Source organism: Melanotaenia boesemani, chromosome 19, assembly GCF_017639745.1.
Source record: "Melanotaenia boesemani isolate fMelBoe1 chromosome 19, fMelBoe1.pri, whole genome shotgun sequence".
NCBI classification, from domain to species: Eukaryota; Metazoa; Chordata; class Actinopteri; order Atheriniformes; family Melanotaeniidae; genus Melanotaenia; species Melanotaenia boesemani.
The window spans coordinates 24,903,773-24,918,700 of NC_055700.1; the positions used below are offsets into that span (position 1 = coordinate 24,903,773).

At 39.9% G+C, this 14,928-nt stretch overlaps 1 protein-coding gene across 1 annotated transcript; it reads left to right on the top strand.

Annotated features, from left to right (window-relative positions):
• Positions 1-4,788: 4,788 nt before the first annotated feature.
• Positions 4,789-13,855, top strand: zfand5b (zinc finger, AN1-type domain 5b). The gene is made up of 6 exons (XM_041970621.1): positions 4,789-5,027; positions 9,218-9,402; positions 9,515-9,653; positions 10,691-10,794; positions 10,971-11,099; positions 12,604-13,855. The coding sequence occupies exons 2-6, from the start codon at positions 9,246-9,248 to the stop codon at positions 12,750-12,752; spliced, it is 678 nt and encodes a 225-aa protein (XP_041826555.1). The 5' UTR covers positions 4,789-5,027; positions 9,218-9,245; the 3' UTR covers positions 12,753-13,855.
• The last annotated feature ends 1,073 nt before the right edge of the window (positions 13,856-14,928 follow it).

Genomic DNA, 14,928 nt, shown 5'->3' on the forward strand with positions numbered 1-14,928 from the left:
AACAGATCTCTTCATCTCATAAAATCCCAGAAATCATTAAGTAAAACAGACCCGTATTCAGTTTAACAAAAAGAAAAATAAACATCTATCGTAAGTGCAATAAAACCCTTGTCGTCCAGTTGCACTGTGGATCAATTTTATGTCCCGACCAATATCTAGATCAAAACTATTCCCATGTTACTGACACTATCCGAGTATGAAAACTATATATTTAGTTAAGCTTGTTACATACTCCACAAGAAGCCAGAATTTTACTTTTATTTTCGAGGCTGCAAGAACAAGAAAAAAGTTTGTATTGATCCGGTCATTTCATACTCCACAAGAAGCTTCATCCACGACGGGGCTGGGGATTACTACAGGGGGTGTCTGTGTTTTTATTCAGCCCGGTGATTTAGATTTTTTTAAATTTAAATTTAGATTTAGAAGTTTCTCGTTTAATATGAAATACTTAACGAATATTTTGAGAAGTTTCTCGTTAAGTGAGAAAGGATGGGGTTGTGCATGCACCGGTGTCCCTGTCTTTATTGTGGAGTCCCCCAGGTGTCAGTCCTTGGACCTCTTCTGTTCAACTTGTCTATGCTCCCTTTGGGTCATATATTACAGAACTATAGCATCAATAATCAAAGTTATGCAGATGATCCACAACTTTATGTGTCTCTGTCACCAGATGACTGCAGCACTTATTGTGTCAGTGTCTGGAGCAAATAAACACCTGGATGAGGGAGAATTTTCTACAATTAAATGAAGACAAAACTGAGATTATTCTGTTTGGTAGCAAAGAGAAGAGGGTCAGCATTGGCAAACACCTGGAGACTCGGGCTCTTAAAATCACCGACCAAGTTGGTAACCTTGGAGTGTTGATAGACTCAGACCTGACTTTCAGCAGCCACATCAAAGCTTCACTAAGAAGCTTTTTACCAGCTCAGAAACATCAACAGAATTAAAAGTTTAGTCTCCCAGAAAGACCAAGAGAAACTCATCCATGCATTCATCAACAGTAGACTGGATTACTGTAATGGTCTTTTAACAGGACTTCCTAAAAAGAGCATTGAACATCTGCAGCTCATCCAGAACGCCGCTGCTAGAGTTTTAACCAGGACTAAGAGATCTGAACACATCACACCAGTTTTGAAATCTTTACACTGGCTTCCAGTCAGTCACAGAATAGATTTTAAAACCCTTCTGATTGTTTACAAATCCCAGAATGGTTTAGGCCCAGAATACATCTGTGATATGTTCAGAGAATATAAACCTAGCAGAGCGCTTAGATCCAAAGACTCTGGTCAACTAGTCCAGACCAGAGTCCAGACTAAACATGGAGAAGCAGCATTTAGCTGTTATGCTGCAAACAAGTGGAACAAACTGCCAGTGGAGATTAAACTTTCACCAAATGTAGACATTTTTAAATCCAGGTTAAAAACATTTCTTATAAATAAAGCAAACGGTTGAACACTTTTGTAAACGGTTGCTGTCTGTCTGCCAGTGTGTGTCTACAGGTCCTGCACTCCCAGCACCTGACTGACTCTTCACTGAAGCTCTGGGTCATCACTGAGCTCTACAGCCTGCAGCAGGTAAAGAAGACTTCTGGATCTGCTCTCATTGTTCCTCTTGTTGACAACTTTGCACATAGTTTTTTAGTTGTTATATTGTTTCAGCGTTGAAATTTCCATGCAAAGATGTAAAATTCTCTCACTACATTACTTGAAGATATTATGAAAAACAACTTCAGTGTTTTTATTATATCACATGCACATATTCTGTATTTCCTTTTATTGAAATTTTATTTGTTTACCGTGCTGCTACTGTTTATTCTGACTGAGAATTTCAATAAAAACTACTTATATGAAAAAGTAAATACAGTCAAGCTTCTCATCTGGTAAACAATCATGTTTCATCTATTCAGTGTTTATCTCCACCAGATTTTTTAATGTAAATAAAATTGAATGTAATATAATTTTCATTATCAAAACTGACACTGGTTATTTATGTGCTTAAGAGGCAATGAAAAGTCAAAATAGTTAAAAAATGCCATTGACACACTTTATTATTCATGTTTAGGAACAACAGCAAAAAAAAAAAAAACTTGCACATTTTTGCTGCACAAATAATATAAAAAACAACTTCCAACTGTCTGACTGTACACACACATCATCGTCATCATGTGTCTTATCCTCTGATCAGCTGATCACCATCTTCTCCAGCATCAGGTGTCCTCTTCATGGTCTGTAGCTCTCCAGGGTCTGCATCCTGGTGGACTCCATCTCTGCTGCTTACAGCGTCTCTTTCCTCAGCTGATCCGCCTTAATCGTCTTGCAGAGCGCGCAGCGTTTGTGGGTGTAACTGATGTGTGTCCTAGAAGCAGGGATGGTGCCCAATCTGAGCCAGCCATCATTTCTTAAGCTGGTTGACCTGCAATCACATATTTGTTATTAAAAACTAGTTAACATTAGATGCTTCCATTACATTTCACAATCTTAACCACTTAATCCAACCAGTTAACCTTCCATCAGATCTCTCAGAGCACTCTTGGTATTTACCTGTATCTCTAAAATCATTCACTCTGTGATGTTTTATATAAAGATGATTAAATAAAATAAACACTGATCAAACACAAACAGATGAACCCATTTCTATTTCCCTCCCTCTTTCCCTGTAGTTTACAAGTGAAGTTAGCCAATGTGAATATAGCAACTTTAAAAAGCCAAATAAAGTATATTCATTAGCATTACTTACGCAATAAAAACAACAGCAGCAACAAAAAAAAAACTCTCCAACTTGCCTTTATGAAAATGCAGAGAGCAAACACGCATGAAGGGAGATGTTGTTGAAAGTGATGTCCTTCCTTCACTGCTGCGACCAGGCCATCCAGCGCCTCAGTTACATCCTCAACCTGCTGTCCAAAGCCTCTTGTACAAGTGGGAAACCGAACAAATCTAATGTTGTGGCCTACATTTCTACCTTTTTTAATCGTGTGTCTTAGTATGGCAGTCTTTCACACAACATGAGACTCCCATTTTATCAAAGTTTATAAAGCAGCAAAGACGATGAACAGTCGTTTACAACGAGGATGCAACCAACATGGCGATCGACTGCGGCTATCCCGAGTGTGACGTCAGCTGACACAGACCGATACTTCCCCACAAGAAGAAAGTTCTGCTTGGCTGATGTGCATCAAGAACAAGCCTCAAGATGCCCCCAATTCACCTCCGTGAGAGTAATATAGCATTTTTTGTTCTTGTGGCCTTGAAAACAAGAAAAAAGTTCTCCTTGCCCTTGGATTAACAGCAATGCAGTGGTCGCTAACCTCTCGATTTGTAATCTTAGAAATATTTGCTGTAGCTCTGAAAAATAAAAGAAAAATTCATTCAGATACATCTCTCCCTGATTAATGCTCGGTTTTCAAGAGCCTATCTCTTAATCCAGTTTTTTTTCAGCGTAGTGCTGTGCTACAGTGACCAATGCTTTAAAGTGATATAGCACTCTGCTCACCATATTGTCCTTTGTATATGCTCTTTTATCACTAAAGCATACAAATTTAATATATGCAAAAGAAATGAGAAACATCAGGACTTCTAGACACTGCATAGGGCTGGGAGATGACAGTAGACCTAGGCAGGCAACTCAGGTCCCACAGCATGCTGCCAAGACCGCCCTTATTTTACATATAAAGAACAAAGAAAACAAAGAATGAAGAAGTATGTTGAAAATATAAAATAAACGAAGGAAAGTTGGAGTGCTGTGAAAAATGTAAATATTTAAACTGATAAACTGCGATAGAGTGACGACCCGTCAAGGCTGTACCCTGCTTCTTGCCTGCTAATTGTTATGATGGGCTCCAGCCTTACTGCAACACGTCCATCCAGACTTCAGGCTGCTGCTGGTGTAATGCTGTGAGGGATATTTTCTTGGCACATTTTGGGCCCCTTAGTACCAACATGGCATGGTTTAACCACCACAGCCTAATTAAGTATTGTTGCTGACCATGTCCATCCCTTTATGACCACAGTGGAGCATCTTCTGATGCTACTTCCAGCAGGATAATGCACCATGTCACAAAGCTCAGATCATCTCCACCTGCTTTCTTGAACATGACAATGAGTTCATTGTATGGTGAATGGCCTCCACAGTCACCAGATCTCAATCCAGTAGAGCAGCTTTGGGATGTGGTGGAACAGGAGATTCTCATCACGGAGGTGCAGCTGACAAACCTGCAGCAACTGTTATGCTATTATGTCAATATGGAGCACTTTGTTGAATCTATTCCACCAAGAATTAAGGCAGTTCTGAAAGAATAAACAGTCCAGTTAGGTGATAGCAATGTATAATTCATAAAATGACCAGTAAGTGTACATTTAACTGAAATCAACATAAAGACAAAATGTCAAAGCCTGTAATAGCAACCCTTTAACTTCCTGACAGAATATAGTTATCTAAGTGAGCACTGAGCCTTGATAGTTTGTACAATGACCTTTCTAAGTATTAAAGGTCCATACCTGTGACAACAAGTTATTGAACTGACTTGTGTAACAGGATCAAGAATAGAAAGACTGAATTACAGATCAGAATGCCCTCAATTGAAAAGCAGCAGACTTGGAGCATGTATAAGCAACATGCCTCTCTTATTACAACAGATAAACAATAAAAATATGTGATCAACAAGAAACTCCACCATATGAAATCAGTGGTGTTTTGCAATGCTGTGTAATCTTCAGTGGCTATGTTCCAGTAACCTGCCTTTTAATCACAGGATCACATTATCCATGACGTCCACCGGAAGTGGGACGCGCACGCACCACGTAAAACAAAACAGATGCCATCACACAGCGAGAAAAGACGTTCTCAACGAAGTCAGCTAGCAGTTCTCCGAAGCTGAAAGAAGTCTGCTTTTTCGTGTGAGAGAAGACTGAGAGGAAAATACAAGCAGCAACTTACCTAGACGGCCCTAGTTAGTCAGCATTAGAGAAATCAGATTATTTGGTCGTCAGTCGAGAAACTTGCTTGAACACACCACTTTTCTAACACAAACGGTAAGTTAACGCCACCTAGTTCACCTATCGCCTGCTAGCATTAATGTATAGTAAATCAATACGTCCAAGTTGTTCGGAAGACATAAATTAATCGGTTTTGTATAAAACTTAACTTAATGAGCAGGGGTTTCCAAAATGTTTGGTAAACCTAACACGTGTCACTGTTAACTTTCCCTCTCCAGTTCGTACATTAAAATTATTTCTTCTGTCGTGTCAAGGTACCTTCAAGCGACTGTACATAGCATTTACATATATTATTCTGTTATTTGAATAAAAATTCGCCTGTAAAGAGACGCTATATTTAACTTGGCTAATGTTAATCTGTTGGTAGCTTGTACGTAAGCTGTGGCTAAGTTTTCCGAATTTGGTAATGTTTTTGTGCTCATTGTGTTCCTTTTTTATTAAGTCATTTCCTGTTGTTATAATCTAAAAATCTCTTATTTTTACAGACACTGTAAAGGACCTCGGTTACTATGTGTTTTGGGTGAAAAACAAAGCATACCCCAAAGCTAACAGTTTCTGTTGTAGCAAACCTTTAGCATGCTAACATAATAGAAATCACGAGCTCGGACAGTGTAGCTAACTATCAAAGGGTTACGCACAAGTGAATTAAACTACATAACAATTAATGAATGTCTAATGTTGCTTACTTTTAACCAATGTTACAAACTTATAAGACGAATTTTACTTGATTGTAACTGCTAACAAATGCCATGTGATATGGCTCTTTAATGGTTAGCATCATTAGCTTGCTAGCATGACTCAGTGGATTTGTAGAAAAACGGTTGTGGCCCGGTATCGGCCAGGAAGCAATTCTGGATTGTAGTCGAAGCAAATGATATGCCTTGCTTGAATGACCTTATTAAAATGGAAATAACTGAAGTTGAAGTTGCTATATGTATCTTTGTATGGTGTTAGCTACTCCTGCGTTTGTGTGCTGTAAATATGCACGTTTGTATTGAGGGGTGATATTTTCTTTTGTCTTGGTGTTGTGTACTTAATAATCTACCGATGTTGGTATTAAATAACCAGAACAGACAGCTTTATTCATACTTTCACCAAGTTAGAGGAGCGATACACCATGTGAAATTAAGACGATCTCATACAATAGCCTTGGAGTGAATGATTTTTATTTGTATTAATTAATTCAGGATTCGGTAAACAACCCCTTAAGAATTACTGTAACTTCCAATTAACCCCCTTCTCTTTATTACTTTCGAGTTGTCAAGCACCCTAGACAGTAAACAACTATTGAATTATTAAAAACCAAAGTTACAAATCATCACAGATCCTTTATATAGCCGGCTTCACACGTGCACTGGGGTCTTGAAATGTTCTGAAGATGTTCTGAGCTCAAATGTCTGCAGCACTCACTTCAGAAATTTTACACTCATGGTGGTAGTAAAATACACTGATCATCGTGGGGCATTGAATGAGCTGGTAGACAAATATTTTGAAGCTTTTGCTGTAGCTAAGTTTGTTTGTTTGATAACTTTATTTCAACTAAACAGAGGTGGTGCAAGAGAAAAACACCAGACACAGAAGGAGAACAAGACCATGGAAACCACAATGGTGGCTCGTGTGTTTTATATTTTTGTAGAAGTAACTATTTTTTGAGCTCTCAGCTTTCACAGATGGACATGTTTTCAATGTAGATGGGCAGACTTGAAAGCCTAAAAAAAAGCTTATAACTCAGTCAAATGCTGATGTAAGCTAATGCAAGCTGGAAAGGCCCCAGTTTGCCTCACAGCAACTGGGATAAACGGGTCTAAATTGTCATCCTCGAGCACAAAAGCATCTCCTTTAACAACTTTTGTGGCATCGATTTATGCTGTTGAACTGACTCTTACTATGTGTACAAAGTTTTGCAAAGTTACTTTCCATTGCCAGGGTAAAAATAAAAACAGGAAAAACAAAACCTAAAAGTGCATATGTTTTAAACTGTTCCTTTTTTTGATTTTAGCTCTGCCTCCATGTGGAAATTAAAAGCTAAAACAGATGGTTGCATGATTGCAGAGAAGTCTTTCTTTCCTCACCCCTGTATTATACTGCATTTACTAGTTTTGTCTTAACATTTAGTTATATAAACGAGGAGCTGTGTAGGAAACGGGGTGACCCGTTGATAGGCTCTCTAGCAAAACAACAAACTGAGCTTTTCCATGTAAGACAAATATAGCAGAGAGACTAACTGGAAGGGAAGCTTGAATAACATTTAGAAAACAAGCAACCCATTACTGTAAATGTTTGTAAACAACTTTACAGAAAAAACACCGCTTAAGGTTGTAGCTAAAGCAAAGTTTATCCAATATGTGGCTTTTCTATTTTATCTTCCACCTTGTTTAAAAGGCTGATGGTGTCTTTTTGTTAAACACTGATCAGGATACAAATTTTGGCCTGAAATCAGACCGCAAGGCTACTGAGGTCATCTATAAATAGATGTACTGGAAGCTTTACTCTATTAAGGTAACTCGTGAGTGTGTGACATTGAGATCACATTGCGTTCCTGTGACAGTGGAAAACTGTCGTGCATCAGTAGCTACATGTGAGCCTGGCATCACACGGAGTGCCACACATGTGCCAGTGTGAAAGTCAACGTTGCATGGTGTTGCGCTGACATTTTGATGAGGACGACGATGACTTTTATCTTTGCTTGATTACAGCGCTTTTGCATTAATAAACCAGTTAAAAGTTGACAAATTTTGGATTTTTTTTAAACACCAGCTGCAATATGCACAAGAGCGCAGAGGCAGCTTGCATTCATTGATAAATACCATCTTAAACCAAGACTGGTTCCAACCTTACTCCAAAACCGTGACAATGAGTGACATTCCACACAAGTCCTGTAATCACATTCAAGCTTTTCTTATTGACTTATGGCTTGTGTTCAGTCTGAAATAACTGAGTGTCCCTTCAATAAAGAGTTTTTGCTTATGTTGGCTCCAAATTTAAAAAAAAAATGCCATGGCTGTTGAAATGTGGATTTTGTAGCACCACATCGTAATTTCTCATGGTTATGTCATTGCGTATTAGATTAGTGAGCTGAAGGCTAATAAATGCTGTATGATACTGAGTAACAGGAAGATAAAAGCTGCTTTTGTTTTCATTGACTGAAGAGATAACTGGATGATGAGAATGGCGTATGTCACTGTTGATCAGCATTTGCCTACTTTTCCACTTTGCTATTTCAGGAGCTTGTGATGAAAGTGAATTAGATGCTGCCAGGCAATGGTACAGCAGCTACTGATTATAATTGTCTGAGGACAAAAGACTACTTTAATCTGTAGAGGTCAGAGTATTGTGGCTGTTTTTGAATACTTAATATACAACATAAACAATATTTTTGACTTTAACCTACTTTCATAACATGTTAAGCCCCCAAAACCAGAAATTATTAAATCTGAATAAATAAAAAAGTACTATTTATTATTATATAAGCCACAAACATGCTCAATTAACTGTTTTAGATCTTTGAAACAAAGTACACACATGTTGCAAATATGACTACAAGGATTGAGTTGGAGTCTTTCCAAAAATAATTTGTAAATTTATATAACAGACTGTTTACAAAATTAGTGCTGTAGCAGTGTTGTATATTCCCAAAGTGCCAAATAGTGCAAATATAACATAAGAGTTAAAATTGAAATGTAATTAAGCTTTAAAGAAATATTTCCCTCTTTATCAGCAATGATGTGGCTGGGCTGGTAAAAGTCAGCTTTTTGACTCAGATGGTTGAGATGGTTCAGGTTATTTTTCAGGCACATGATGGACGGGGAAAAAATGTGGGAACTAAATTTTTATCTTTTTTCCCAAATCTCTACAGCTATGTGAATATTCTGTTTACAAAAGAAAAAAAGTATTACTAATATTAGAAGAGGCAAAAGGAAAAGTATATGAAATATAAATTCTAACATAGAATAAAAATCTGCTTGAAATGAGCAAGACAGACAGAGGAAAGAAAAGGCTAAACATTTACCCTCTCTGTATTTATTATTTCACATCAGACCGTCTATTTTTACTATATAAAGTGATTTTGTTTTGGGCTGTGACTGAGGTCATGACAATCTGCTGAATATCTCCATTCACCAGCTGTTCTGAATCCTGGGCCTTTTACTACAATTTCTACAGGTCAGATTTGATCTTTTTCTTTTAAGTTGGTTTTTCTAACAGGTTGCATCTTTGTTTGTCTCCAGGTTACCTCAGCAGGTGGCAGACATTGCTATGGCCCAGGAGACCAATCAGAGCCCAGTTCCTATGCTCTGTGCCACTGGCTGTGGTTTCTATGGCAACCCTAGGACTAATGGCATGTGTTCTGTTTGCCACAAGGAGCACCTATCAAGACAGAACAATGGAGGAGTCGGGTCTTTGAGTGCCGTGGGTACGACTTGCCATGCTTCAGTTTTTCTTTATTTCTCCTCATGCCCATATAGCGGCTTTGCTTTGGTCCACAGTCTCCCACTCATGACTCTTTCTGATGTCTTCTCCTGCAGGCACCAGCAGTAACTCCACAGCTGAGGCTTCTGCCATCCAGAGGTTAGAGGCCACGTTGAACAATGCTGCAGCTGCTGCAGAGGTGGCAGCTGAGGCGGCCGCAGCTGAGGCTGAAGCTGCCGTCTCAGATGCTCTCAGGTGAGGCAACCAAGCAGTTTGTCTGGCCTCAAGCTGAATGTGCAGGAAGCATTTAAAACCTGACACAATAACAATAACATCACAGGGGGGGTCAATGGCAGCATCCACTACCAGGGCTAGTGGTTATTACCTTTTGTGAGGTCACAAAGAGAAAGATCTCAGACTCACCTGTTTGAGCGCACATTTGCTATAAAGTGGAGCAAACCAGTGAGGGAGATGACAGAATTTACTCATTTTTTGGCCTCATACACAGGCTATGAGGACACAAGTGACTGTTTCGAAAACCTTTAGAAAGTGAATTTTGCATAATATGGGACCTTTAACTGTGTGAGGTGTACAGATGTTATGGAACTGAATGGGGCACTCTTATGGTGCTGAAATGATGAAAAAATAATGATGATGATGATGAATAATGAGATCATTCACATACTTTGTTTAAAAAAAGAGAAACAGCTCATGGCAGGGTGTAAATGATAATGGCTGGTTTGTCATGATGGTTAGACAATCTCCACAAGCTGGCAACGTTACAGCTTTGAGGACGTCAGAGAAAAGGTCATTGAACTGAAAAACAGACAGATTCAGACAGAGCTGAGGTGGAAGTGGTGCCCTTCTGCAGTTAAACCAGTTTGATGCTAGTTCTGCACCATTCAGCAGGTAGACATATGTGCTATCTTTACCAGCATTCCAGCCATCAGCATCCACATATTAAATGGTTGATTCCCCTGAAAATAGACAACTATTTCAGCCCTGAGTCTGTTGCTTCCCACACTGAGCTTTAAGGTTCAGTTTAGATAAGAATCTGCAGAGAATTGCTTCACTGTGTCTGTTCTTGACACGCTAACACCCATGACAACCTGGACGTCTATTTCATCTGTACTAAGTCCTGTATTATGTTCCACGTTTTTTTTTTTTTTTTATGTGTCATATCATTAAGAGAAAAGATTTTAATATATTTGCTCAGATTAAGTTGTTTTGCACTGAGAAAATTAAATTTTCACAGCTGTGTTTACTTGTTTTTTCCTTTTTATTTTTTACAGTGGGATATCAAACGCCATCTCTGTAACACAACAGATGACTGAAATGAGCCTCTCTTCGGAGGAGAAAGGAGCATCAGGAATCAAAGTAGAAATCACAGAGCCAGGTAGTTATTACCAGTAGATGCTTAGTGAGTTATTAATGTCAGCATTACATTATAAAGTTGCATAGACTCAATATGAATACTTGAAGGGTTTGCCCTCTTGAGCTGTTTTTCTCATTCAGTTTTGTGCAATAATAGTATACAGGCTTGATTTTACTGTGTTCCCTGTATGTTTCCAGTGGTGAGTCAACCCACTGTTTCAGCCTCCCATCCTTCCACTGCTGGCAGTGAAGAGGACAAAGCCCCCGAGCCCCCCAAACCCAAGAAGAACCGTTGTTTTATGTGCCGTAAAAAGGTTGGCCTTACAGGTAAGAGACTAAATGAGCTGAAACTTAAAGGCGTTTCTTATAAGCGAATACATTTTCTGGAGGTGTGTTGAAGCAGATAATTTTAGGGGCATGGAGTCACCCACTCCACTAATGCTCCTTTCCCACTAGTACCCACTTACCTCAGCCAGACTCCTCCTGATTTGTGGGTGTTCCCATCAGGATTTTCCCAGTGCTAGTAGATGGATTTTTAGCCCCTACTCTGTTGGGGCTCTGAAGGTGTGGAGCTGGGCTGAAAATTGTGATGTGTTGAGTTAGCAGGCCACCATGAGAGCAGTTTACGACCCCCCCCCCCCCCCCAAATCTTTAAAACCCCGAAGCTGCGACTGTGGATAACAACTGTAGTAGTGGCAGCAGAGGAGGCGTTTCAGAAACAATCACCATGGTCCAACACAGAGGTGAAAACCTTTCTGTGTAAATCACAAGCTCAATGGCCTCCATTGTTGTTCTATGTGGGATTTCGCAATACTTACTAACCACCTTGCCAAGACGACCCCGCCCACACTGAATGCAGCCTCACTTTCCCTCTATTCTAATGGGAACAATCGAAACCGGGGTTGTGTGGTGTCAGCCCTGCCTTAATTCAGCTAAGTGGGTACACTAGTGGGAAAGGGCCACAAGGCCATCTCTGTAGGTCTGTAGTACTTTATAACCTTTGGTGTGTACAGTAAATAACTTGAGAGCTCAGACAAGACTCCAGATTGATATGAAAAAACTTTACTTTTAATATTTACATTTCCCTTGTCTGCAGTTTGACCGTGGACAGCTGGTAGGCAGCAGCTCCGTGTAGGGATAGTTGAACCGGTCCAAGTTGTTAAAAAGAGCACAGAGGAACACTACTGCTGGCCGGTTAATAACACCATTAAAAAACTTGTTCCATCAGCTCCATGAACTCCAGACTTCCCTGTCACTTCATTCCTATGTGCTCCCAACTTTCAGCTGGTAGAAAGTTAAAGAGCATCAATAAGAATCAGATTTCCTTGTTAGGATATAAAATGTTTACACTTAGAGGTGTATGATCACATAGTGTGATCAGGTCGCTTTGTTTTCAAATTGCTGTTAAAAAAAAAAAAAAAAAAAAAAAACTAGGTCACCTGGAGGCAGCTGTCCCTTCACTCAAAGTGATGTTAAACTTCAAGCCTCTAGCCCATGCTAACCAGAGATGATCATTTAAATTTAATGGCTCAATAATATGTTCTGTATCTGTAGAAAATTGGGATTGGGAACTGATTTTTTTTTTTTTTAAATTAACAGAAAAAGACATCCTGAACAATGTAAGAGATCTGTAAAGGAAAATAATGATCAAACTGCTTCTCCTTGTGTACACGTACCACAGAGCAGCGTTTCCCTGGTGTAAATGTTCCGTTGTCCTTCTCTCTAAATATTATTTCAGTCTGACAGGTTGTATATCCCAGAATGATGTAGAGTTGTGAGCTTTGATTTTTTTTTAATTTGACTCTGTCCATCCTCTGCTTCGGCCTCCTAGGTTTTGACTGCCGCTGTGGGAATCTGTTCTGTGGAATTCACCGTTACTCCGATAAGCACAACTGCCCGTACGACTACAAATCCGAAGCGGCTGCCAAGATCCGTAAAGAGAACCCTGTGGTAGTCGCTGACAAGATCCAAAGAATATGAAGAGAGCAGTTTGATCCAGCTTTCAGACATGGACCTGAGCCCAGCCTTCTCCCTGACGGGTTTTCTTTTTCTTTTTTTGGTATTTCTTCAGGATTTATTGCCCCCTCCCGGTGCGGAACTGTTCATGTTTTCAGATTATTTTTGGGAGGTGTGTGTAACTTTGAACTTTGCAGCATTGTTTTGAGAAAAAAAATACTGTAAATGCAGATGGGAGTGGGGTATCTACATGTTTGTTGTGACCACAGGAGGTTACAGAAGAACCTTTAAAACTTCGCCTGATAGCGGCACAGTCCGATTCTTCTTTTCCTCCTGAAACTGCTTGAAGTTGGTTTGGAAACGGTTTGGACACTTTTTGGGAATGACTGGGTTCCTGCTGTCGGCTTGCCTCAGCCTGTGCTTGCTCTCTGCTGGCTTGAGTAGCAAAATGGATTTTTTTCTCTTTTTTTTTTTTTGGTGTGGGGGGGTTAGGCCTCCCTTTCATGAGGCCAGGGTTGAACCCCCCTTGCCTTGTTAGACTTTGTGACTCTACAATGCTTCTCTGTGCCACCAGAACCTTGCAGCCCACTCTGACGTGTTTTAAGAGATTTTGCTGGGTGGCTCAAATTCCTCGTTACTGTTTTTTCCCTCCGTTGTTTCACCCCTGATCTGAGAGGCGTCCATTTTCCCTCTCAATCCGTCCACTGAAGTCGCATGAAGAGGATGCAGACCCTGTGACTGTTTCAGTTTACGTTTGTTTTATTTTGCTTTTCAGACACTGTAGCTGTTTGTTGTTTGACATGTAGCTTTTGGAAGGATTTAGCTTCACTAAAATCTTTATCTTTCACTTCACTTTTTTTTTCTTGTGTTTTTAATGTGAGTTGAAGTCAGTGTTGGATGATGGCCTGTCTCATGGGTGAGTATTGTTTGAGGCTAAGTGGTTTAACTGTACTGCATTGGCTTATTGAGACCTGTGGTTGTAGGTTTTAAAAAGATTTTTCTTCACTTTGTTTCTGATTTGGCTGGTTTTTGTTTTTTACCCTCTTAGTTTTACAAGTTTGTACAATCCTTTGTATTTATATACTGCAGTGTGTGTAATCTTCCAATAATAAAACATATAATGTAAATTATGTTCACAAATATAAAATAAGGAATTCGTCCTTCAGTTGTCTGACAGTCGTGTTTGGCTGGTTGGAGATGATAGAAAAGCAACAGGAAGTAATTTAGGGCTGGTTCCAACCAGCAGAACAGCATCTCTGAACACACAACACGTCCAGACTTGAAGCAGTTGGACTACAGCAGCAGAAGACACACCGGGTGTCTCCTGTCAGCTAAGAACAGGAAACTGAGGCTACAATTCACACACACTCACCAACACTGGACAATAGAAGATGGAGAAACGTTGCTGGTCTGGTCAGCTCCACATTTAGATGGTGGTACGGTCACAATTAGGTGTAAGCAACATGAAGCATCTATTGATGGCTACTTCCAGCAGGATAAAGCACCATGTCACAAAGCTCAGATCATCTCCACCTGCTTTCTAGAACATGACGATGAGTTTACTGGACTCCAACGGCCTCCACAGTCACCAGATCTCAGTCCAGTAGAGCAGCTTTGGGATGTGGTGGAACGAGAGATTCTCATCATGGATGCAGCCGACAAACCTGCAGTAACTGTGATGCTGTCATGTCAATATGGAGCAAAACCTCTGAGGAATATTTCCAACACCTAGTTGAATCTGTCAATAATTAAAGGAAGGAAAAAGGGGTCCAACCTGGAACTATGGTGGACCCCATAAAGTGGACAGGGAGTGTAAGTAAGATTCGTCCGAACTGGAACTGCCTACATTTATTCACATCTGATATGCAGCAACTGTGTGATGCTGTCATGTCAATATGGAGCAAAACCTCTGAGGAAGGTGTCCAACACCTTGTTGAATCTATGACGGCAAGTTCTGAATGAAAAACTGGTACTAGCAAGGTGTGTATTATAAAGTGGGCCATTAGCTAAAATGTTTAGCATCCAGCATGTTGTGTCTGTGGTGTTAAACATGTCTGTTGTCTCTGGAGGAAAAACCGGATCCACCACAGCTGGAGTGTCCTTGCTTCTTTTGACACCTGCATCCTTGTCTCACCATGATTGTGCACAGTGTACTCATTACTTAACACGGGGAAGCATCATTAGTCTGCTTAACAGTGTG